At 39.8% G+C, this 15,032-nt stretch overlaps 1 protein-coding gene across 2 annotated transcripts in view; it reads left to right on the top strand.

Moving 5' to 3' along the window:
* Nucleotides 1-14,436, top strand: part of rfx3 (regulatory factor X, 3 (influences HLA class II expression)) — a 30,993-nt gene extending 16,557 nt beyond the window's left edge. For both annotated transcript variants that reach the window (XM_065264321.2, XM_065264313.2), the window contains exons 6-17: nucleotides 721-902; nucleotides 990-1,109; nucleotides 3,560-3,681; nucleotides 3,923-4,035; nucleotides 4,128-4,243; nucleotides 6,491-6,645; nucleotides 6,830-6,927; nucleotides 7,042-7,191; nucleotides 7,305-7,516; nucleotides 8,759-8,912; nucleotides 9,004-9,046; nucleotides 9,285-14,436. In XM_065264321.2, the coding sequence (XP_065120393.1) occupies nucleotides 721-902; nucleotides 990-1,109; nucleotides 3,560-3,681; nucleotides 3,923-4,035; nucleotides 4,128-4,243; nucleotides 6,491-6,645; nucleotides 6,830-6,927; nucleotides 7,042-7,191; nucleotides 7,305-7,516; nucleotides 8,759-8,912; nucleotides 9,004-9,046; nucleotides 9,285-9,562 (1,743 nt within the window). In that variant the 3' untranslated portion in view covers nucleotides 9,563-14,436. The remainder of the gene's footprint in view (nucleotides 1-720; nucleotides 903-989; nucleotides 1,110-3,559; nucleotides 3,682-3,922; nucleotides 4,036-4,127; nucleotides 4,244-6,490; nucleotides 6,646-6,829; nucleotides 6,928-7,041; nucleotides 7,192-7,304; nucleotides 7,517-8,758; nucleotides 8,913-9,003; nucleotides 9,047-9,284) is intronic.
* Nucleotides 14,437-15,032: the final 596 nt, after the last annotated feature.

Below are 15,032 nucleotides of genomic sequence, written 5' to 3' on the forward strand. Positions count from 1 at the left end.
CACAACGCTATTTTATTGCTTTATAAGAAAGACATTAACACTGCAGAATGTACAGCGCATGACCCCATTACCTTAATGTGTGTTGCGTTGCCATCGCCTTGCTATTGCATGTTTCTGTGATGGGATTCATGTGATACGTAAATAAGAGGTAAATATAAGACGTAAACTTAAGCACAAGTCTTCTACGGATGTGCACAATGTATTTCGATTGAGAAAATACTAAGATTCACACGTTTACATGCATACTTTTCTCCTGATGTTCGGATCACAGATCGGACTACACCACCCCTTTCAATACGATCCAAATTTGCATCTGATTGGCCTCAATCGTATTGATTAAGGTGTTTACATGAAGGCTTTTCAATTCCGATTGAGCCATCAATACGATTACAAACAGATCATTTGTTGCATGTAAACGTACCGAGTGTGTCAGTAGAAAACATTTATATGGTTTGCATAAACAGATCTTTTTTGTTATACTTTCAATGGTACACAGTTTTTAAAAATAGATTTAAATCTCTACTTGTTCCAAGTATCATGGACATGTTGCCACACTTCCGATGGGTTTCTCTGTGTTTTCTGTCTCTTTATGTATCGTGAGTATAAGGTGAATATTATAAGTTGAGCTCTACTTTTAAATAACAGTGACAAAATGAGGCATTTTAAAAGCTCGATTGATGTGGTAGTGTCTGATACAGATCTGTGTTGTGTCTTTTACAGCTGCAGTGGTTACTGGATAACTATGAGACAGCAGAGGGCGTGAGTCTGCCCCGTTCAACCCTCTACAATCACTACCTGCGTCACTGTCAGGAGCAGAAGCTCGACCCAGTTAATGCTGCTTCTTTCGGGAAACTCATCCGCTCCATCTTTATGGGACTACGCACTCGCCGCTTGGGCACCCGGTAAACTCTCACCCCACACTGTCCATCTCTCTAACTTATGTACGGTGGAAACTGACAGTAGTATCATTGTGTCCTGCTTGAATTCAGGGGAAACTCCAAATATCACTATTATGGGATCCGCGTGAAGCCGGACTCTCCTCTGAACCGGCTGCAGGAGGACATGCAGTACATGGCATTGAGACAGCAGCCCGTCCAACAGAAGCAGAGGTATTCTCATCTGTGTTAGGCTCTCTGACCTTCCTTGTCTGTTTGGATAGCAACTTCATGATTTAGGACAGCATGGCTTGCATACTTCACAATGGAATCCTAGAATGCATTGCAAAATTGACTTCAGAAATGGCTATTTTAAATATTTTTGTATTTCATTCAACACCAACAAAGTATTGATACAGCAGTGTCAAACTTTTGTTAAAGGTGCCAAAGAATGCATTGTTATAATCTGTAAAATTGTTCTCTGATATCTACATAGAAGGTTTGTGGCTTTATTAAGTGCAAAAATGATCCAGAGTCAGTTTTACATGTCTATTTACAACCCTAGGATTTGTCTTTATAATGAAATGGTCTATTATTACCTTATTTGAAAGGGTCATGAATAATAATGAGGAGCTCTGCTCTGATTGGCTGTTTCTCCTTCAGTAGCTCTGTGTGTGTGTGTAAACAGATCTTATGTTTGAGTCTGTATCAGATGAAGATACAAATTTTGAGGAATAATCAATTGTTTGGAGATTTTTTTATAAATGTTTGTGTTTTTTTTTCAGTATGGACCTGCAAAACGTAACTGTAACGTTAATAGTAGAACTTCAGCTTAAACGTTATCATATAGCATTAACTAGCATATAGACAAGTTTACGCGCCAAATCGTGGGCGGCGCCATTACTCTACACATATGCATTTCATTTCCGCCGGAAGTGCTTTGCGCAGCGTCTGCCGATGTAAACACAGCAATTTGGGAACACGGTTCTACTACTTTGACTGGAGATTGCGTTACTCTCCGCCACCCGAATTCAGTGCAGAACAGGAAGGATAACATAACGACGTGGCCCAGCATAACACACAGCAAGATTTGCTCCTAACTTACTTCGTACAATCCATGGCAATAGATGGAAAAGCAATGGACAATCTGAAATCCTCCGACGCATGAACTGGATCTGATATTATCATGAACCGAACACCTGTTTATTAATAAACAATGAAAATGTCTCATTGAAATATTTTACATATTCATTACTTTTGCTGGTTGTTTGAGACAGCTTTTAGGTGCTGTTTATATGAACGTCTTAACACTGCATCAGCACCGAAAACATTGAGAGGGAGAGAATAAGATTTGTTTGACTTATTGCGGTTTGGAAAGAAACTGCTTGTTGCAGTACATTTTAAATATAGTGAGTTGTCATGAAACGTTGATGGAGCAGCAAAATGACATGACAAAGTCATTTTTTTTAAATGGTGTTTTGGAAAAGAGCTCTTCATATTTAAAATGAACACAAACATATATAACATATTCCATATTAAATAAGCAGAGGTGGACACTACTTGAGTATGTATTTGTATTTTATCAGTGTTTTTCTTTGGAAAACATACATTACAAAGCATATTATCATAATTTGTACTCCACTACATTTCATATTTTCAAGTTTTTGGTTTATAATTAATATTTAAGTACATTGAACATCTAGAATTATTTTTACTGAAGTAAAAAGTACTTACTTTTACTCAAGAAAGTAAAAGTACACATTTTTTATGTAATTAGGTATTAAATACATTTTAATATGCAATATAAAAGGAATACACAGTATGATTATATGCTTTAAAATGTAGTGAACATTTATTAGTAAAGTAAAGTAAAAAAATTTCCCAAGACAAACACTCTGATGATAAAGCACAGATGCCTGGAAAATTTACTCAAAGTACTCAAGTAGTGTCCGCCTCTGCAAATAAATAATAACGTTAACCTGTTTTTACTATATCTCTCTAGGTCCGAGTCGGTATCAGGCTTGCGAAAAAATGTAAACAATGGAGCGCATGGACATTGCCTTTTCGTAGCTGGTTTGTGGTCGTAGCACTCTATCTAACCACTCGTTCAGGTGCTTTCTCGAGTGTTTGCAACCAACTATCGCACACGTCGTTCCCGAACCACTTTTCTTCATGTTATAATTGTTATATCCTCTTTGTCACTCCGATATCAGTGCTTTCTCAGCATAACAGAGCTAGCTAGCAAAACAAACCCAGCCCGCCAGAACGGAAGTGAGTTGCATCGATGGGAGGAGTTTAAGACGTAGAGCGGAAACGGCTCAAAAACTTGTCTATAGCATTAACTAGCATATAGCGCTAGCTCAGCAGTCACAACTTAGTTTTTTTCATTGTAACAACGACATTATACTTGATTTAATGTTGGGCCGTACATCTTGACTGTAATGTCATAGTTGATGTTATGTTAAGATTGGTCTATGCATGCACAAGGTTTACATCATGAGGAGGAAACAAATGTACCATGTTACCATGTACACAACTTTTATTATTCATCTATGCATTCATAAATACAGTTTTACATTCTACGGCACCTTTAACCTTCATTAGTATTTACTCTCATTCGAGTCTGTAATGTTTTTTGTGTTCTGCATTGATCATGAGGTAACTGATCTCTCTGTCCATACCAGATTCAAGCCACTACAGAAGGTGGATGGCATGACAGGGGAGAACTTCAGCAGTGGGCAGCACACTCCCAATACTGCAGAGCAGAACTTCATTGCTCAGAGTCAGCACCATCAGCAGTTCCTGGGTAAATATGAAGCTTAAAGTGATGGTTCACCCATCATTCGTTCATCCTCATGTTGTTCTAAACCTGTGTGAATTTCTTTATTCTGTTAAAGATGTTTTGATAAATGGTTGTAAGCACACAGCTGATTGTAACCATTGACTTCCATAGAAGGAAAAACATATTATGGAAGTCAGTGAGTACCGTCAACTGTGTGCTTCTGTTTTGGCTGTGTGTTTCTAAATGACTCTCTATGCTCTATTAGATGCCTCCAGAGCTCTGCCAGAGTTTGTTGAACTTGACCTCGGAGAGCCTGTGGAAGGCATCAACTCAGAGGACATCAAAGCCCTTCAGACGCTGTACAGAGAACACTGCGAGGTTGGCCGTTCAGGATATCGGTTATGATCACCGCTCGTTGAGGCGTGTTGAATTATAGTTTGAAGTTGTTCTGTGACTGTTTTTCCTTACAGGCCATTTTGGATGTGGTGGTAAACCTTCAGTTTAATCTAATAGAGAACTTGTGGCAGACTTTCTGGCGCTATTCTCCATCCAACTCAATAGAGGGCGTCACCATTACAGAAAACAGGTATGTCATTCAAGTCAGCAACTAGGGCTGTGAAGTATTTTACCACCACGATTAGAATGCATATAAGCTTAAATATAATGCATACATATATTTTGAAATATAAAAATGTAAATGATGATAAGATTTATATTTCTTAACATTGTGCTTTCATAGGCGCCGAATTCTTTGACGTTTCTTTGTCACAATGTCAAGCAATGCTTAGGTTACTTAGCAAGGAAGACGCTCTGAAACGCCCAAGCACTTTTTCGCATGGTTTTAGACATGAAATGTGAAGCAAGTGAGCATATGTGACCCGTCACGGAAACCAGGGACTCAAGTCGGCAGCACAAGTTTCGAGAAAATGAGAAACAACGTTTTTTTTTTTCGAAATTTGTGATTTTCGTTTTATTGCAGAATCTGTTAGTTGAGATCACGAAGAAGCCTCTCCATGTTTGAGATAGCAGTTTTTGTATATTTAAAAGCGTACATTTTGCGGTTAAAATAGGCTTGTTTTTCCGGAGATTCTAGCGTGCAGCGGGGGGCGTCATTGTCTGTGTGTATATTTACATACTATATAAGCTTTTGTTTTCGCCTCCGCCCCCAAAGGGAACAGCGTGACTACTAAATAAGGATAGTTCGCCCAAAAATGAAAATGATTAATTAATTAATGACTCACCCTTATGTCGTTCTAAACTCGGAAGACCTCCGTTCATCTTCGGAACACAGTTTAAGATGTTTTATCGTTAGATTAAGTCCGAGAGCTTTCGCTTTCATTGAAAATCTATGTATGGTTTCCATGTCCAGAAAGTTAATAAAAACATCATCAAAGTAGTCCTTGTGACATCAGTGGGTCAGTAAGATTGTGTTGATGCATCGAAAATACAGTTTGGTCCAAAAATAGCAGAATTACGACTTTATTCAGCATTGTCTTCTCTTCCGGCTCGAGCGTGAAGTCACGTGACTGTAGTGACGCGCTGCCCTGTTCCTCAGACATGTTTGCTAAGTTTTTTTTTTTCAAACTTATAGCCTGCGTCTCCCCAGACTGTAAAGCTCGGGCGCACAAAACTAAAGAAAAATAAAAGAAGCTGGGGCGGAACAAATAACAGTCAGCCGCATCGTACGTCAGCCGCGTCACTGACTTGATGCGGCGCCGCAGTAGGATGACGTCAAAGTACCGCGAGAGCGCTTCAAGAAATCTTACGGAGTAGTTTAATTTCGACTCGCTCTCGCGGTACTTTGACATCATCTGTATGTCAGTTCTTGCAGCGCAGCATGAGTCCAAACACACAGAAGTTACACAGATATAGTTGTATTCTTCATATAATTGGCTACATGTTTTGTATATCAATATTTTCCATGAAGTCATTGGCTGATGGAGGAACGAGCGAGCGATTGGTAACCTCTCTAAAGGATGTCACGTTTTTGACGGCGCTGTTTGGATGATCTATTATACTACTTCCCTATTTTAAATACAAACTTTGAAGGCGGGTTCATGTGTTTAACGGAGTGTAAGCTCATATACCCTTACATGTTACGATTTAAATAGTCTTCAGATTATATATTATATTGTATTACCAGACATTCATGCGAAATCTGATGTAAACAATCTATATTTCACGGATTATACGCATTTGTGGACAAATATGGTCATTGGATAATCTGAAACAGACTGGATTCGACTTGTGATCCCCACAAAGGTAAAAGAGTCATGTTTATTTTTGCGGGTTGTCATTTGGTCATAAAATACTACATATGATGCTAGAACATCTCAAAAAGGGTTTTACAGGGGGCATGGCTTAGCAAAATGAGATGTAAATGAGCCCTATTGTCTCCCCCAGCTGAAAAGAAGAGTCCCTTTCGTCTCGATTTTCTCGGTTTGAGTATTTCTGAGTTCCTATATTCAAATGGCCACAACTTCTCCAAATCTTATCAGATTTCCATGTGTTACACATCGTTGGAAAGCTTAGAAACTTTGCACTTTCAGAATCTGCGAATAACTCAAAATGCCCAGATCCGACTTGTGTCCCTACTTTCCGTGACTGGTCACATATGTGCTTGGTCATTTCAGTGGGTGCTCGAGCCCTGGATTGTTCCATCCCATCACTGATATCAGTTGCCTCCCCTTACAAATAAGTCTGCTGACAGTTTGCATTCACACAAACTTGAAGACATCTCGCTGGGATAGTTTCACGTCACAGCCCTATCAGCAACTAATAGTTTAAACAAAAAAAGAAACATGATATTTGACTTGCAATGATTGTCGTGCAGCGGGATGTGTGAAATCGAGGGCCGTCTGCCACGGGCCCAACTGATCCTGATCTGCCGAAATGAGGCAGTCCTGAAGTGGATGAATGCTTGTGATCATCTGATGTATCAGGCCCTCGTGGAGATCCTTATCCCTGATGTTCTGAGACCTATTCCTAGTGAGTGATGCAAGAGATTTTTCTGAAATTATGATCACAATGTTTGCAACACCTGTTCCATAGTCATTTCTTCAGTGTTGTTTGTGGAAACGTTTGCTAAGACTGCTGGCTTATTAAAGGTCACTTTTCTGTCGTTTAATTACAAAGACCTTTCTGACCTCTTCCTTTTAACTTAAATCACCAGGTGCCTTGACTCAAGCCATCCGTAATTTTGCCAAAAGCCTTGAGGGCTGGCTCACCAACGCCATGAGCAGTATTCCCCAGAGAATGATCCAAACCAAGGTCAGACTGTGGAGTGTAACCTGCCCTACTAACACAATTCAGTCCATTCAAATTTAGCTCCAGTAATAATGTCTTCATCCTCTCCGTATATTCTGACTTCATCTACTCTTGCAGGTTTCAGCTGTTAGTGCCTTTGCTCAAACCCTCCGCAGATACACGTCTCTGAATCATCTGGCGCAGGCAGCCCGTGCGGTCCTGCAGAACACCTCCCAGATCAACCAGATGCTTAGCGACCTCAACCGCGTGGACTTCGCCAACGTGCAGGTACGTCAAATTATCCATGGCTACTTTTCCTCAAAGCTCCAAGGAGTGTTTTGAAGAATGTGCATTCATTTACGAGACGTTATTCAGAAGACTTGTGTGGTGATAACCTACAGGAACAAGCCTCGTGGGTGTGTCAGTGTGAAGAGGGGGTTGTCCAGCGTCTAGAGCTGGATTTTAAAGCCACCCTTCAGCAGCAGAGCTCATTGGAACAGTGGGCAGCTTGGCTGGACAATGTGGTCGCTCAAGTTCTCAAGCCGTTTGAAGATAAACCACTGAGTCTCCCCAAAGCAGCGCGCCAGTTCCTGCTCAAATGGTCCTTCTACAGGCAAGACTTCTCAAAATCTTTAAAGCAGCTTACATTGTTACATATGTTTAGTACCTCAATTGTTCGTCATTATGTTATTGGAAATATAATAACAGACACTAAGGGCCACATTTACTAAACGGGGGAAATTAGAGTGAGAGCGCAATTCCCATAAAGCACTGATGATATCTGTAGGTCATTTACTAAAAAGGCACAAATTTAATAACAGTCGCAACAGTTGATTTCCATAATGACCAACGCAATCTACTAAAAGCAGCGCAAATTAGTTCAGGGTTGCAAATAAGCAGAGCTGATGAGGTGCAGGTGATCTACTAACACCTGATGCGCTTGAGTTCAGCACCACGGATATCACAGCTAATGAAGCCAAAGTACACTGACAAAAAATGAGGGTTTACAAGAAGTTTTGAAATACACTAGTCAACATTTGAAGTGGATCAAAACCTTTCCTAAAAGTTGTCTTAAAATACCCAATATCCGTTCTTGTCTTAGGACAACTTGGATGAAAGTTTTTGATCCACTTCAAATGTTGACTAGTATATTTGGTATTGTATGACTTCTAGTGCCTCCTCTTTTATTTCCTCAGCAAATAAAAAATAACATTGCTTGGCAAACAATATTTTTGAATTAAATGTTCCTCTGGCATTCCAAATAGACTGTTTTGTGTTAAAAAAATCCTCTGCGTTGTACCATGCGCTTTCTCATCTCTGTGATGCCGCCTCCTATCAGCAACAATTGCAACCATTTCAAGCGCAAAATGATTTAAGACATGCTTTTTTCGACATTAAATAATGGTGCAAATACCAGTAATAACACTCGAGCAAACATTAGTAAATCGTGTTGTGTGAATCATTTAAAAAATTTCCTCCAATAAATTTTGTGTCTGAAAAGGGAAACTCCTAGAAATGCATATGCAATAAGGTAATTCGCAAAAATAACAAAACCACACCTTTTTCATCGCTAATTATTTACTGCTTGTCTTTAGTAAATCTCGACAGTCATTATTTTAAGCCAAAATTATGGTTTGCGCTGACACAAGCTGTTATCTGGCCCATAATGTGTTATCAGTGGCACTTTACTTCTAGAAATAAGGCCAGATATCTTCAAACCTTCCTAAATCTGCTTAGACCAAAAACAAAATCCTTGTTTTCAGAGTCTGACTTCTGAACTACTTTCACACACACCAGTCAAACAAACTAACCCTTCTGTTAAGTAAAAACGGTTCTCTTTGCACACTCATTACAGCTCGATGGTCATTAGAGATTTGACCCTCAGAAGCGCTGCTAGCTTCGGCTCTTTTCACCTTATCCGTCTGCTGTATGACGAGTACATGTTCTACCTGGTGGAGCACCGTGTCGCCCAGGCAACCGGAGAGACGGCCATTGGAATTATGGGAGAGGTGTGGACTGTGTTTGTTTGTGTAGCCCAGAATATGAGCTGTGAAGAGCTATGAAGTCTTTATCTAATATTAATTGCTGTTTCAATCACAGTTTCAGGACCTGAACACCATGTCACCGGCCAATATTGACAAAGGTATTGGACTGTACATACCATATGTAGAGATGCACCGATCGACCAGTGGCAAAAGAAAATCACACCAACAGAAAAATCGAAATCAGCCAAGAATATTGCAATCGGTGCATCTCTAACCCCATGTGGTCCTGTGGATCAGTACTTCGTTTGTTCTTAAATACTTAATCATCGGAATTTCCATTATCCCATTCTTGGTACACTGTTTCACCATACTGCAATTTATTCCTTTTCCCGACAGATGAGGTGAGCGAGATGGACAGCGACCTGGACGAGGAGGTCGACGAGTCAGACGAGCCGCTCGCCAAGAGAGAAAAGGCAGAGACGGAGGTGATTCAGGTTCTCCAAGTGGGGGCTATGGAGGACGGCAGCAGCGCGGTGGTGGGCGTGGTCCAGCCCAACATGCTCGGATCTTTACCCCAAACCACCGGCAGTCACACCGAGCTCATCCTTGGCTCAACCGGAACCAGCACCATTCGCCACTGCGGCAGCGTGGGAAACACGTACGCCTCTGTGTGAATGCCCGAGACGTCTGTTTCTCTTCTCCTGTCTTTTGTCTCTCTCACTACCATCTCTCTGTCTGTCTGTAAGCGTCCATTCTCATCTTTAATGAGACGTAATCTACACGACGGTTTACATCACAGAAACACGATGCACAGCTGCTTCTCTTCGACCCATCTGAAGCTCTACGGTGGGTCATCTGCAAAGTTCTGATGAACTACTCAAAGTAAATCCACACTTGAAGATGTGACGAGATGCTGATTGTAATGACTGAAGCCCTCGTGTTAATAGGAGACATTTGTTGTCGTCGTTGTTGTTGTTGTTTTTTAATGACACAGAACTCAAATCCAAGCCACTAACTCCACATGAGAATATACCGTTTGCCTAGTCAATATTTATCACTTCTCGATTTTATTGTACTGATCATTGTTTACAGTTTGGTTTAGAAGACGTAATTGGCCAAAAGTTGCTTGCCGTTTGCCGTTTGGTTAGAGAGTGTAAAGTCTCGCTGGCTGTATAACTGTGCTGCTATGATGGAAGCAGGCCAGACGACCGTACTGAACATATAATGAGCTTGCCGCCTTTTCACCTTCTGTACTCTGCAGTCCTCCGAGTGTTTCCAATTGCCTTCTGTTCGTAGACTTGTTGCTGTTTGGTAGGCTGAAGAAGACGTCTGTCGTTGTACATATATATGCTGCATGTACAAAATGTGTCGTGGCTCTTGGGAGTTTCATTTTTTTACAGTTGGGACCAAAAACACAGGAGTGAGAGACGACCGGCTGTCCTAGGGCTTTATTGAAGCTCTGTTGCCTCTCAAACCTGTGCGACATTGCAGAGTGAATGTCAGGGATTTTCTGTACCTCGGGTTCAATTTAGTGCCTTAACTCAAACAACAGCTTTTCATTCCATCTAGACGCTAATGCGACCGTGAGGAGGTCGTTCGGTTCGGTTCAGACTGAAAACCACACCGTTGGAGAATATTCATAGTCTCGCGTGTGTAGACATCTGCCTTCTGATTTGATCGCCGTGGACTTTGGCTGGATTTGTGCTCTGACACCAGCGGTTATTGCATGAAAATTCAGGACGGAGGCCGTGACGTGTCTGTCGCTCAGCTGTCCAGGCTTGTCCTGTCCTTTATCCACTGGAGTTCAGTGAAGGACGTTGTGCATGTGTGTGCGCGCGTGTTTGTCGGTACGTACGTGAGAGCTCGAGTGCGGGGTGTTTGTCGTTTGATTGTTGTGTGTTTGTACCTTGTCACCCTACCTCATATACCAGCACTGCTGGTCTCAATGACACAACGAGTCCTGACGTCTAGAGTTGTGTCATTCTTTGCTGGCCCACATGTTGTCATGTGATTTAAATTAATTGCTGACCCCCACAAAAGTGAATATTTGTATTGTGTACCAAACGTGGATATGCTACAATATAAATATCTATAGGTATACAAATATATGATTACCGTTAAAAGTCATTCTTTGTTTTTTACCTGCATGTATAGCTGGCAGTCAGAAGTGGTGTTTAATTTAGTAATAGCTTGTTGTTTGTTTGGTTTTGTTTGGTTTTTTAATAAACTATGAAATGGAAACGGGGTGTTAACCTGATGGTTGTAATGCCGTAAAAGACACTCTTATATCTCTTAAGTGCTGGATTTGGGATAACCGCATCCGTTATATATATGTTATAGATGAAGTCCACCGTTTGGTTTCACTCGGACCACCGTATGGACAGATACGATTTCTTTTGTACTTGACTTCTTATCGACTGCTGTCCTATAATGAAAACACTGGAAAACCGTAGTTACGTGTTTCAATTGTCTTTACTACTGACATAAAAAACTTGATTCATTTTTTTGTAACTGACTGTGTACACAGATGTTTGATTTATTCACCTGTATTATGACTCTTAAAGGATTACTCCACTTTCATAAAAAAATTCAGATAATTTACTCAACCCCATGTCATCCAAGATGTTTATGTATTTCTTTGTTCAGTCGAGAAGAAATTTTTGAGGAAAACATTCCAGGATTTTTCTCCATATAATGGTCTTTATTGGACCCGGCTCATAAGTCTTGAATAGTGAAGCCGCTGGCTCTTTGATCTGCCCCTGGTGGCTGGCTGCAGTACAAGTCATAAACCCCGCCCTCTCCATTCAAACGAATGGGACTAAATAAATAAAATATTTTTATTTATTTATAAAGTGTAAAATATTTACACTTCCAATAAAAGTTTACGAAACATGGTTCTGGTCCTTTCAAGTAGTTGTTATCACGCTGATATATGTTCAAGTCTTCATTTTTATGATAAGTTTCATTTTAGCTAGTAATTTGATGCTATAGAAACGGGCCGTGTTGTTATGATTGGCGTGGTTGAATTGGTCGCGCAAGCATTTGGGCAGAAGTTTGGCTCAAGTGACGATTCCTTCTGCGCATGCCTTGACTCCAAACTGACGTTTTTACGCAACATGGCGGCGACCATGGTCGGACATTTTTGGCTTCAATTCATTACAATGGAGGGAGGCGACGTCGCGTCGTCCATCTTTTTTTATAGTCTATGATTGGACCTCAACAGTTTGCAGTTTCAGTGCAGCTTAAAAGGACTCTAAATGATCTCAACCATGGCATAAGGGTCTATTCTAGCGAAACGATTATCATTTTCACCAAAAAATAAAAATAAATCATTTTAAACCACAACTTTTCATCTTGCACTAGCCGCTGTGTTGCGTGATCTTACATATTACATAATCACGTACCACTCCAGTGTTTACAAGTGTGAAGAAAGGGGAGTGTTCAGATGTTGTTGTATGGGTCGGCAGTGGCTCAGTGGTTCATGTAGGTTGTCTACAAACCGGAAGGTTGGTGGTTCAATCCCCGACTCCACCGGACCAAGTGTCGAGGTGTCCTTGAGCAAGACACCCAACGAGCTGGATGGCACCTTGCATGGCTGACACCACCGTCGGTATATGAATGGGTGAATGTGAGGCTAATTGTAAAGCGCTTTGGATGGCCATAGGTCTGTAAAAAGCGCTATATAAATGCAGTCCATTTTCCATCCATTTTTATGTGGAATGATACAAATTAATGTCTTTGTGTCAGTTTATTGTTTTAAATGGTCCGCAAATGTGCGTTTCACATATGTAACACGTGACCTATCCAAGTGATTATGTAATACGTAACGTGGAACGTCACACGGCTAGTGCAAGACAAGAAGTTGAGGTTTAAAAGTAATTTTTTGAGGGAAAAATGATGATGGTTTTGCTAGATAAGACCCTTATGTCTTGGTTGGGATCGTTTAGAGTCCTTTAAAGCAGCATTGAAACTGTCATCTGTTGTGGTCCACTAAAGTCCACTATATGGAGAAAAATCCTGGAATGTTTTCCTCAAAAACTTAATTTCTTCTTGACTGAAAGAAAGACAAGCATCTTGGATGACATGGGGGTGAGGAAATGATCAGGATTATTTTTTATAAAAGTTGAATATTTCTTTAATTTTACTGTGAGAGATGAATCTGTCTGTTAGTATATCTCTATTAATGATTAATTTGAACAGGAAAACCCATCCTGATCATTGCTGTGTTCTGATATCTGTGTCTGAGTTAATGATAATCATGAGGTTGATTTATATTTCTGTGTCATGTGCAATGTTCGGAACACACAGCAACGTCACCTTCTCAACAGTAATGAACTAAAGATATCCTACAGGACTGTAACTTACTTCTGAGATTATGTGATTTACCTTTAATTGTTTTGGATGGTTTTCCTAACAAAATGACTTTTTTCTTCTTTCTTTGTCTTTTGGTGCCTGGAGCACACAGCTCTTCACTGGATAGTTTAATAGATGTCTTGATCTCGTGTGATGACACTCAAAGTGCTCTTGGTCTTGCATGCCTTTTTTTATGTGCTGCTACGATATTATGAGTTGCTTCTCTCTCATATTTTTATTTTGGACAATGTGCCAGAAGCTATAGATCAGTTCAGTGCGTTCATTTCAAACCGCATGCCTGTTTCTACTCGAACCTTGCCAAAATACAGCTGAAGATTCACGATACAGCTAAATCACACAAGGGCACACCAGTACTTTTCATTTGTAACAAAAATTAGCAATTACTTGAAAACACGCTGATATCAACATATCAACCCCCGGGATGCCGCAGAAGCTTCACTTACCGTAGACGACAGTGCCTTTGATTTCATTAAGACCTCCAGAACAAGCCAACAGATGGACCTTCAGCAGCACCACCACATAAACCTATGATAGCACACACAGTTTAAAGGCACCCAAACTTCATGAATCGAACTGTAAGAGCTGCACTACCATTGTCATCATGATCTCGCTTTCCTTTCTATTGTACGTAGAATTACACACTTGGTTTTCTTTATTTTTGAGGAATATTTTAAGTGCCATTCGACTGTTTACGTAGTAAGTCATGGCCTGCTGTAGCGCGTTCAAATGCAAGCACAAGTATCGTGGTACTCTGAGAAAAAACATGTCCCACATGTAAATATTGAGAGAAAATGGAAGGATATTTATTTAAAGTCCCTTACTTTTCAGCAGTTTAATGATTAATATCTTTGAAAGTGTAAATTGTGATTTTTTTGTCCCCCCTCTCTATGGATTTGGATGATATCTTGTATCTTACATATACAGTACGTATGTATTTTTTCCTTTCTGTGTGTTGTTCCAATTTACCTCTTAGTAAATTATATCCTCTGAGAATTGGTAAAAGCTAACTAATACGTGTAGAGTTATTTGTATTGTGTATTTTACATGAAGGATAACAAAACTGGGGAACTTTTATATTTATAAAATTATATATTAACATTTTAGTGTGTCAATATGAGGAAAATATAGGAATTATCCAAGACACATGTAGTTTGTTTTTTCTGAATATTTCAGACTTGAGCTCAGGCTAGCTTATTAGTGTTGTTTTCTTAAATTTGTGGCTTGTCTTTCAATTAATAAACATTTTCTTGTTGAAATAAAGGCTGGTGTGTGTCATACATTTAAAGAAACAATTAATACAAATATTTGAACTCTCGTATGCTGTTATTTTTCGGTGTTTTTAAAGAGAAACATCATTTCTACCGCACATTTTCAGAATAAACACACAACAATAATGTGCTTACAATGATGTAAACTACTTACCTAATTCCACGCGTTACATGGTTATTTAAGTAATTATTTAAAGTGATGCGATCTCTAACTGGACGACACTAGTTTCTTCAGAGAGGAGCTTCTGTTCTGACAGGATTTTTCCCGCTCAAAAAGATGACGAAAGACGCTCAAGGTGACCGGAAACGCAAACGCCACCAGAAGTAAATGTAAATTAAAAAGTTATCTTTTCACTTATTGAATAATACAAATATTATTGACACGGGATATAAAAAAATAAATGATTTCATAAACGTAAAATATTTTCTCGTTCATTATCTTGCGTCACAAGTAACAACCCTTACCCAAAAAATTAACCTCGGTTTTGGAAGTAAAATCACG

The sequence above is a fragment of the Paramisgurnus dabryanus genome, chromosome 10 (assembly GCF_030506205.2).
Source record: "Paramisgurnus dabryanus chromosome 10, PD_genome_1.1, whole genome shotgun sequence".
Lineage (NCBI taxonomy): Eukaryota > Metazoa > Chordata > Actinopteri > Cypriniformes > Cobitidae > Paramisgurnus > Paramisgurnus dabryanus.